The sequence below is a fragment of the Primulina tabacum genome, chromosome 3 (assembly GCF_025594145.1).
Source record: "Primulina tabacum isolate GXHZ01 chromosome 3, ASM2559414v2, whole genome shotgun sequence".
Lineage (NCBI taxonomy): Eukaryota > Viridiplantae > Streptophyta > Magnoliopsida > Lamiales > Gesneriaceae > Primulina > Primulina tabacum.
Window position 1 is genome coordinate 15,505,255 of NC_134552.1, and position 10,874 is coordinate 15,516,128.

The following is a 10,874-nucleotide window of genomic DNA, read 5'->3' on the forward strand; positions in this document are numbered from 1 at the left end:
TCCAAAGATGACCCAGTCCGAGACATCACCAAAAATCCTCACTTTTTAAATAAAGAAAAAGCATATATATTAATCATTTACATATCTATCTATGTTCTATAATATTATATATATATATATATATATATATATATATATAATAAATATCATGTTTTTCAACTGTGAGAAAACATAATAAACTTTTTTCATCACATAAGTCAAAAGACAATAAGGTTGTACATATGTAAATTTTCAAATATGAAAAGGAGATATACGAAAAATCTTAAATCAAGTTTTATTAATATTTTCCACCCATATGTATTCTAATAATAATAATAAAGTAAATCAATTTTGAGTCCATTTGACACAATCTTGATTAATTTTGCATGTTCAACGTACTTTTCAAATGATAATAAACATAAATCTTATAAAATATAAACATTTTGTGACACATAAAAAATATTATTTCTTATGTTAAAATATAAATCTGTGAAACTCTCTCACGTGAAACTTAAACATGTTGAGAACACATACGAAGAGCTTCAAACCATAGCAATTGTAATACTAAAAAATGAGGGAATATATGATCATACATGATACACCATGTGGCAATAGAAATAAATTTAGTGTAGTAGTATTTTCAAATATTAAAAGCATATGTCCCAGGCCACACGTTCAATCCTTGTATCTTGGATTCTTGTTAGATACTCGAGTCGATCTTCTTTTCTTCAGGATTTGAACATCAATGATTGCAAAAAACCCCACTTCACGCTGTAATTAAAAAAAAATTGAGCAAGTGCGTGCATTTTCACATTATCTATTCTTCACAAAGATAATGACTTTCGATCGTCCAAGGTAATTTAAATTAAAGAACAAGCTAGAGTGAGTGCTAGATAAGCTTACTTCAATTCCAGATACAATACTACCACAGGAGTTCTCTTACAAAATTCTAACCATGTATATAAACTAAATCGACGTCCGAAATTATTAATGTACAAACATCATCAGACTACACTTTTAACACACACTATATTTCGTTACATGAAGAATTCTGACTGAAAAACAATATTATTCTTATCTCACAGGACTAAGATGTGGATGATGTTGAGTTCTTGGAGAGAGTGGAAGCATCCGAAGCCTTGGAGCGAGTGGAAGCATTTGAAGCCATGATGCTTCTCGAGTTCGAGCTCTGACCCGAGGAAGAATCGGTAAAGAATATTATGTTCTCTTCACTTTCAACAAAATGTTGGAGCGATCGAGGAATCGGGGACAAGTTAACATCCATAACTCCCTCAAGAATCTGAACCACCTGACCTATAGAAGGTCTGATATTTTCATCTTCTTGAATACACCAGCAAGCAATTTTGCAAATCTTTAGAACCTCTTCGGCTTCCGCGATTCTTGAGAGTGCGGGGTCTAATAAGCTCAGGGTGTCGCCTCCTTGTACGATTAGAGTGTAAGCCAATGAAGGGAAAAACTTACACTTTTCGCCCTCGGAAAGCTCAGAGTTTCGCCTACCAGAGACTAGTTCAAAAAGCATCATTCCATAGCTGTAAACATCGGCTTTGGCCGTTATGGCAACACCTGATATCCACTCTGGTGCGAGATAGCCTCTTGTCCCTCTAAAGGTTGTCAGAACCCTGCTAAAATCACGCCCCATGAGCTTCGCCAAACCGAAATCTGCCACCTTGGGACAAAGTTCGGCGTCCAGGAGAATATTTTCGGGTTTTATATCACAGTGAATGATGCAGTCCCGGCATTTCTCGTGGAGATACGACAACCCTCTAGCAATACCTATGGCGATTTGGTACCGTGTTGTCCAATCCAAAACCTTAGACGTTTCTTTTAAGTTAAAAAGATGAGTATCCAAGGAGCCATTTTCCATGTAGTCGTAGACCAACAGTTTCTTATCGGCTTCGGAGCAAAACCCACGAAGTCTGACAAGATTCACATGCTGAATTGTCCCGATTGTGCTCACTTCTGTCCGGAATTGCTTCTCCCCTTGGATGATACTCTCTAGCTTCTTCACAGCAATCACAGACGAGTCGGGTAAAGTCCCTTTAAAAACAGATCCAAATCCCCCTCCCCCCAACTTATCTGAGAAGTTTTTGGTGGCGTTTTGCAAATCTTTGTATCCAAATGCCGTCAAAGATCCCTCCACTGCTTTTGAAGTTTCAACTTTTTGCCGTCTTTGTCTCCACACAATAGCCAAGATGAAAGCTAAAATGACTAGTGCAGCAGTAACAGAGCCCCCGATAGCGCCCAAAACAACTCCCTTGTTACTTTTGCCAGAAAACACCGAAGAATCTGCGGCAAGTTTGATGTAAATTGTTCTTCCTCCGCTATCTCCTTCATTCAGTTGTTTCAGCTCCAGAAGCTCTCCGATCCAAATAGAACATACATTATCACCAAAACTGTAAGCCGAACATGAGCAGTTATTTAAGCAGGAAGATTCGCATTCGCCCTCATTCCCAACAGTCAAAGCTTGAGCGTTATCCGGTAGAATCACATAGTTATTCATCAAGAATCTATCTCTCTTCCCATTAGAAGTACTATTGATCTCACATTGCAAATTTATCTCCCTCACACAACCACCAGAATAATCATTCAAAGCCCAATCACTTTCAGATTTATGTTCAAATCCCTTCAAGCAATCACAAAAGGGTAACGAGTTCTCATTGCAGCTACCAAATCCTCCACAAAAGGCATAAACCCCGCATTGCTGTATTGGTTGAGACCAAAACGAGAACCAGTTCGAATTATCAATCCAATTATATTGCTTGATTTGCCCAGATATATCCATTACGAATCTCGATATAGTAGAAGGATTATAAACTGAATATGTGAAATAACTCTCAGATACATTTTCGACATAACTAAAATCATATATAAAATTTGACCTCATTTCAGGTACTCGGCTAAAAATATGATTATTCCAAGGCCCACTGGTCCAATACTGTACAGTTCTATTCCACCTAATTATGTATTCCTTCCGACTCGGAACAAGTTCAAGAGAATAAAGGCCAGGAGCAGGATCGTCTTTATTTTTCCAAGAAATCAGAAGTTGGCTCTTTTTTGTTATATTATTATAAGCAAGCTTGCCACCAGGCAACCATGTGTGAGTGGGGTTATCAAAACTTTCCCAAATCGTAAAGTTAGAGAACCCATCTCTCAAAACCAAGTTACCTTCATCAAGAAGAACTGCCACCACAGAATTACTGGTGGCGTTTAGATCAGTGGACCAAATTTTGTTTACTGGCCCATCCAAGAGTACCAAATTACCATCCAAAATCTTGAGTTGGGCGGAATCTTTTTTGGAAAGAGGGGCTTCTCTGTTCGCAACCCAAACTACGGTTTGTTGGCTGACCTTTGCGTACCACATTCCTAGGTAATACTTGGAAGAGTTACCTGGACTGAAGATCCCCAGTTCGAAGTTCCCACCTGCAGAGACTATGGTCTGATTCCCAAAGAGAGTTTGGTTAGCTGAAATGGTGTTAGCTGCCACACAAAGAATACTGCTGAATAAAATTGGTACAGAAAACAAATAGAGAACCGTTAGATAATTGTTCTTGATTATCATTTTCGACTGCAGAATATTGGAAAATATATTCAATAAAATGTACCCTTTTTTATACATCAAGAACGGCTATGGTAAGTAAAGATCAAGATTGGTATGCGAGCGGACTTGTTATCAACGTTAATGGCCATTTTGTCCAAGTTCAGTCATTTTTTCCCTTACAGTCAGCTCTACGCCGCCATCCCAGTACTCACGTCTCGCAGAAAAAATTATTAAAATTATAAAAAAATAAATAAATAAATTCATGACTCAAAAAATTAAAATTTTATGGTTTTTATAACTAAATTCACAAAAAATACAAATATAAAATATCAAAAAATTAATTAATTTTTTTTTTGGGAAATAACATGCTACATGATGACCATTTTTGGGAGATTTATTCATAGTTTTGAGAATGACTGATTGAGAACGGTGGATGGGATGTTCTTATATTGAATCGATCAAAATAACAGACCAAGGCAACTGTACTTTGATAACTATTAACGTAAGTTGACTCAAAGAAAGTTCTAAAAAATTGACCTTAAATAATCTGAACAATTCATAATTCACGGCAAACTGATTTCCAAGAGGGGGAAATCATATCCAAATGTGTATATATCATGATTGGATTTAGCTGTTCATCTTCTAACATTAGTCCGACGGCATTTTTTGTCTGATTTTTAACAAAATTTTTTGTTATTTATTACAGAATTATTATAAAATAAAATAAAAAAATTTGTGTCATGCTATCTCGCTACTGAAAGAGACGAGACAACAAAAAAATATATATGATACTACCAAATTTTCTCTGGGTTCGGTCTGGTGAGCTTGAGCTTTAAATCAACAATTTTTGAACCGGAACGGGTGGAACACTACCAGTCTATACAGACTAATGGATATTAGAAGACATCGAAAACTTTTCCGACGCGACCACTTTGATCTTTTAATCGGATAAAGAAATGGGAAGATGCGAATATCTTGGTTTTTCTACCATGAAATAGAAATGGGTATTTATAGTGGTTGAGAGGACTTCTTCCCATACCATGTCGAAGTCTATTTTAGGTAAATTTTCTTAAATTCTTCTCCAATTACTGCAAGTTCGGGCTCGGCCATCAGGGGTTCGGCCGAGCTTGGTGCTCGACCGATGTGTTCGAGAAGAACGGTTGAGCTCGTTTAGAGATGGTACCGAATTCGGACGAGTCGTGCCCGATGGGTTATGTTTAAGGTCCTCGGGATGAAATAGGACTCAAGCGCGGTTGAATATTTGGGGCATCAGTAGTAACCCCCATTTGTGGTCTAAAAGAAGTATTGAATTTTAGACCAGTAAATTGTTATGATTGAGCTTTAAGCCCTTGAGTTCAACATTGGTTGCGAGAAGATCTAGAGCGTTCAAGTTATTTGCAAGATTTTGGTTGGCTAGGATCAGACGATGGTACGGATTGCAATACTTTGGTTAAGGTATGGATGAAGCTATAGGCACTTCTTCCCCCTCCCCATCGAGGACTTCGGTGGAGCTTCCCTGGTACGAAATTAAGGCTTCGGTCCTAGGGTACGATGATGTCTCTAGGATTAGAGAGTTATCGGGATTATCTTCGGATATTGATATTCAGATCCCTGATATTACAGATAGGGCTCATCTCCCCCCCGACGGATATTGCACATTTTACTTGGACCAACTGGAGATGGGTCTTCGGTTTCCTATCCCCAGGATAGTTCAGTGTCTTTGTGATCACTATCTTATATGCCCTAGTCAATTAGCTATCAATTCCTTTAACACGCTTCTAGCTTTAGGAATATTGCTTAGGTATTTAGATATACCTCTCTCCGTAGCCCTCTTAGATCGCTTTGTGAAAATCAAAAGAAAAAAATTGATCGATTTTATCTATCACCCCGGCCCGGTGTGAATTTCTGGGCGGGAACCCTTCATCTCACAAAGTTTGGATGAATAGATATTTTTATGTGGAGTCCGAGCCTATTCCTTGGCACTGCGATATGGCTTGGGCTGAGCATTTAACCCTTAGAGATCCCCCCGCACCTAGGCGTGCCATCGACCTGACCCGCTTCCTCGCTAGTATCTCGGAAAGATGTTTTGACGTCAAGAGCCTGGTCCATGATGATCTCCTTTGTGAATTTAGGTTCTGCAAAAAAGGAATTGAAGTTGAGGGGGACATAGGTATATTTTCCTCAGCCTTTCTACTTTTCCATCGAAAACCCATATTATGCTGACTCCATGTTTCTTCTGCTTCTTATGTCTCCCCTTCCCCAACATCTTCATTTTCTTCTTTTTTTTTTATTTTATTTTTACAGACGAAAGGATCATGAAGTCGGAAATGCTCCAAAACATGAAGAGGAGGAAAGCTGAGATAGGAGCCTCTTCAAAATCCTCCACTGCTGAGGCCAAAGTGAAACAAAAGAAAGTGCCCGTGGAGTCTGATGGGCAGCTAATGAAGAAGACTCTCAAGACCACTGTCTCCTTCCCGACCCCACAAGGCTCTGGGAAGAGGATACACAATCCTTCCCCCGTTCATGACCACCATGATTCCGAAGAGGTTGAGCTGGAGGCACCCCTCGACCATGGGACCTCCTTCATAGCCCATCCTTCCGGACCGGACGCCCTAAATTTTGTTCGGCACCTGGTCTCCTCTGAAGATCTTGCCGTGGTGAAGGCTGCCACCGACCTTCAAGCCATAGAGGCTATGTCTCTTAACTTTATGCAGGTAACTAGTTTTGTTTCTTTCGCATCACTAGTTTTTTTTTTATGTGTGCCTTCGTTTCGCAGGCTCTGGTTTGGGGAGGCGAAGTCACTGGTCGGATATGTGGAGCTCGGGAGATGGCCAGTTCCTCCCAAAAATCAATGAATGACGTCCTCGGTCGACATGGGGAACTCATGAAGCGGATGGAAGATCTCCACACGAAAAGTGAGGCAGAGAAAGTGGCTTTCCTAGCCGAACTCGAAGCTGCCCGAGCTCATGCACAAGTCTTGGAGGACAAAGCCGCTTGGGCTGAACAGAAGCCACTTCAATTCGAGGAACAACTGCGGAAAAAAAGACCATGAGGCCGAGGTCATGTGGCTTCAGAAGAAGGAAGAGTTCATCCACTCTTCGGAATTTGATTCGCTGTGCTCGGACAAAGCCACTTCTTACTTCGAGCATGGGTTTAATGGAGGTATTTCTCAAATACGGGCCCACGGGTATTCCGAAGCCGAACACCCTTTTTCCTTCCTCGATGTGTTTAAAGCCTTGGAAGACATGCCTGAGGAGGAAGGGATGGGCAACAGAGAATGAAGGCCCAGACATCCGGGAGGAAGTGAGGGGGCCCGCCGAACAACGCCTTTTATTTCTCAAGCTCTACTTGCTCAATACATTTGTATTCCTCGTGTTCTATGTCTTTTTCGTCAGGTTTCCCAATGTTTGAAACTATGTCTTTAATTTTAAGTGACTAAGTAAATGTTTCGGTTTCCTTTATATCTCATTGTCGAATGTGGTATCGAATTTTTCTCTTGTTTTTGAGCTCGAAGCTGGGCTTCAAATCATGCCGAGCGCAAGGTTGGACTTTTACTTTATTGCCGAGCGTGAGGCTGGGCTTTTAATCGTGCCGAACGCGAGGTCGGACTTTCTTTTTATTGTCGAGCGCGAGGTCGGGCTTTTAATCGTGCCGAACGCGAGGTCGGACTTTCTTTTTATTTCCGAGCGTGAGGTCGGGCTTTTAATTGTGCCGGACGCGAGGTCGGACTTTCTTTTTATTGTCGAGCGCGAGGTCGGACTTTTAATCGTGCCGAACGCGAGGTCGGACTTTTATAGGTTTATTTCGATTAAGAAAGATGATATATCAACGCCCAATCTTATTCATGGTTTTGAAAATAAAGACATAATTTCGTAAAATAAAATATATAACATGATGGGTTGAGACTATGACTAAGCATAATATTTCTTCAAGTGTTGGACGTTCCACGGGCACTTGATTTTCTTTCCCTCAGCATCTTCTAAATAGTAAGCTGCAATTCCTGCTTTCCCAATAACTTTGTAGGGTCCCTCATATTTCGGGTCTAATTTCCCTCTCTCTCCCTGAAACTGGATTCTCTTCATGACCAGATCCCATGTTTCGAACGACCGGAGCCGCACCCTTTTGTTATATGCTCGAGCCATCCTCTTCTGGTAAGCAGCCATCCGAACAGCTGCTCGATTTCTCTTTTCTTCTACTAGGTCCAAATACATGGCCCTCCATTCATCGTTATTTGGTCCATATCCTATCACCCGAGCACTTTCTTGTCCGATTTCTGCTGGCAGGACAGCTTCAGTACCATACACTAAGTTATATGGTGTTTCTCCAGTTCCGATCCGAGCCGTTGTTCGGTAAGCCCACAATACACTAGGTAATTCCTCTACCCATTTCCCTTTAACAGAGCCCAGACGTGTTTTAAGAGCGTGCACAATGGATCTGTTAGTGACCTCGACCTCTCCATTGCTTTGGGGATAAGCTACCGACGTAAATATCTGCTCTATCTTCATCTCCTTACACCATTCCCGAATTTTAGAGCCACAAAACTGTCTCCCATTATCAGATATAAACCTCCTTGGTATCCCAAAATGACACACCAGGTTCTTCCATAAAAATTTTAAGATCTCTCCTTCAGTGACTTTAGCCAACGGTTCGGCTTCCGCCCATTTAGAAAAATAATCTACTGCTACTAATAAGAATTTCATTTGACCTGTGCTTATGGGAAATGGTCCCACAATGTCTATGCCCCATTGATCGAAAGGGCAGGGGGAGACAACTGACCTCATAAGTTCGGCTGGTTGCCATTGTAAATTAGCATGCTTTTGATAATTATAACATGACCTCACCATCATTAGCGTGTCTTTTTTCATGGTTGGCCAGAAGAAGCCTGCCATCAAAGCCTTCCGAGCCAAAGCTATACTCCCTAGGTGATTACCACAACATCCTTCGTGGATTTCTCGAAGCACATAATCAGCTTTTTCTGGACCCAAACACTTAAAGAGAGGTCTAGAAAAAGACCTCTTATACAGTATTCCATCCAGGAGCGAGAAGCGGAGTGCTCTCCTCTTGACTTCTCGAGCTCTTTTTGGTTCAGCCGGGACTTTCCCATGACATAAGTATTGCTGAACCTCGTATCTCCAATATTCTTCTAACATATCTACTTTCTCAGCTTGAAGATGATCGATTTGCGAGACAAGCTCGTGTTCGACTAGCTCTGGTTCCGTGGGATGATCAAGAGAACTGGCCATCTTGGCCAACCTATCTGCCGCTTCGTTCTCAGTTCGAGAGATTTGTTTCATGATTAACTCTGAGAAGTCCTCCTTAGCTTTTTCAATAGCTTGGGCGTATCTGACCATTTTCTCATTTTTCACTTCGAACTTACCCTTATTTGTTGTATTACCAATTGAGAATCAGAATATAGGACGGCCCGAGTAACACCCATGCTTCGGGCAGCCCTTAGCCCGACCAAAAGTGCTTCGTATTCAGCCTCGTTATTGGAGGCTCGAAAGTTCAGCCTCACTGCCACCTTGATCTCTTCCCCCCAAGGAGATATCATCACGATTCCGACCCCACTTCCTGTTCGACAAGAAGAACCATCCACGAAGATCTTCCATTGTTCTTCCTCCGATACTTGAACAGTTTCCGCCAGAAAGTCGGCTAAAGCCTGGGCTTTAATAGCAGTTCTGGGCTCGAACTTGATATCGTATTCACTGAGCTCGGTAACCCACTTAATCAATCTCCCAGAGGTATCTGGATGTGAGACAATCTTCCCCAGGACGCTGTTAGTGAGGACAGTGATAGGATGTGATAAGAAATAAGGCCTCAATTTTCTGGCCATGATGACGAGGGCCAAGGCCAACTTTTCTTGAGTAGTATAATTGAGCTCTGCCCCCTTTAAAGCGTGACTCACAAAATAGACCGGCTGATGAACTGCATCCTCTCTTCTGACTAGAACCGAACTTGCAGCCTGAGGAGTGACTGCCAAGTACATGAAGAGCTCCTCTCCAAGGACGGGCTTGTTCAAGATAGGGAGTTACCTAAGATAAGTTTTCAGCTCCTGCAATGCTTTCTCACTCTGATCATTCCATTCGAAATTTTTAGATTTCCGAAGTACCTTAAAGAATGGGAAACTTCGATCTGCGGATCGAGATATGAATCGGGCTAGAGCGGCGATCCTTCCTGTCAATCGTTGCACTTCTTGGATGTTTCGAGGAGAACCCATAGAGGATAGTGCTTGCACTTTTTCTATATTAGCCTCAATGCCTCTGCGAGTCACCATGTACCCCAAAAACTTCCCCGTCTGAACCCCGAACACACACTTGCTAGGGTTCAGCTTCAACCTGTACTCCCGCAGAGCCTGAAAGGATTCATCCAGATCCGTCACAAACTGGTCGACGGCTTTGGATTTGATCAATATATCATCCACACAGACCTCAACGTTCTTTCCAATCTGCTTTTTGAAGACCTTATCCATAAGCCTCTGATAGGTAGCGCCAGCATTCTTTAATCCAAATGGCATTACTACATAACAGAATGTCCCATCGGATGTGATAAAACTGACCTTGCTTCTGTCCTTTTCCGCCAAGGGAATTTGGTGATATCCTTGATATGCATCGAGGAAACAAAGGAGCTCGTGTCCTGCCGTGGAATTGACCAATTGATCTATCCTCGGGAGAGGATAACAGTCTTTAGGGCAGGCCCGGTTTAAGTCGCGGAAGTCCACACACATCCGTCATTTTCCAGCCGACTTAGAAACCAAGACCACATTAGATAACCATGTCGGGAAATAGATTTCTTGAATGTGTCTTGCTCTTAATAAGTCCTGCACTTGTTCCTTGATGATAACGTCTTTTTCGTGGCCAAAAGTTCTCTTCTTCTATATCACAGGTCGGCATTCGTTCAAGACATTCAACTTATGCTCCATCACCTCCCTCCTAACCCTTTGGAGTTCGGACGGACACCAAGCAAATAAATCTTTATTTTGCTCCAAACATTGGACCAATTGTTCTTTCAAGGGCTCTTCCAAGGTCCGAGCTATCCTCACGACTCCGGATGGGGGATTTAGGATAAGCTCTTCACACACGTCTTCCGAAGTAATCTCCCCTGCTTCTTCAATTAGATGTAGTTGATCGAATCCCCTGGATTCAGGTCGACTTGGATGTTCAATTTTAACCGATTTCTGCTCAACCCTTACTTCTTCCACATAACATTTTCGAGAAGTCTCCTGATCTCCCTTAACCTCTCCTACAACTTCTCTGACGGGGAACTTGATTTTCTGGTGCAGAGCCGAGGCGATTGCCATGAAAGCGGCCATGGCTGGTCTCTCCATGATAACATTGTA

The 10,874-nt window shown here is 41.7% G+C and overlaps 1 protein-coding gene across 2 annotated transcripts; it reads right to left on the reverse strand.

Moving 5' to 3' along the window:
- Positions 1-869: 869 nt before the first annotated feature.
- Positions 870-3,800, reverse strand: LOC142540757 (G-type lectin S-receptor-like serine/threonine-protein kinase At2g19130). Of its 2 annotated transcripts, XM_075647117.1 has the most exons (2): positions 3,665-3,800; positions 870-3,477 (listed from the first exon to the last, which is right to left on the reverse strand). In XM_075647117.1, the coding sequence occupies exon 2, from the start codon at positions 3,359-3,361 to the stop codon at positions 1,067-1,069; it is 2,295 nt and encodes a 764-aa protein (XP_075503232.1). In that variant the 5' UTR covers positions 3,362-3,477; positions 3,665-3,800; the 3' UTR covers positions 870-1,066. The 2 variants fall into 2 exon arrangements, with proteins under 2 accessions (XP_075503232.1, XP_075503231.1); XM_075647116.1 differs by lacking the exon at positions 3,665-3,800 and having other exon boundaries at positions 870-3,654.
- Between the last annotated feature and the right edge of the window lie 7,074 nt (positions 3,801-10,874).

What these genes read in the sequence shown, in the direction of transcription:
- LOC142540757 (XM_075647116.1), bottom strand. Translation starts at nt 3,616, where the DNA reads ATGTATAAAAAAGGGTACATTTTATTGAATATATTTTCCAATATTCTG.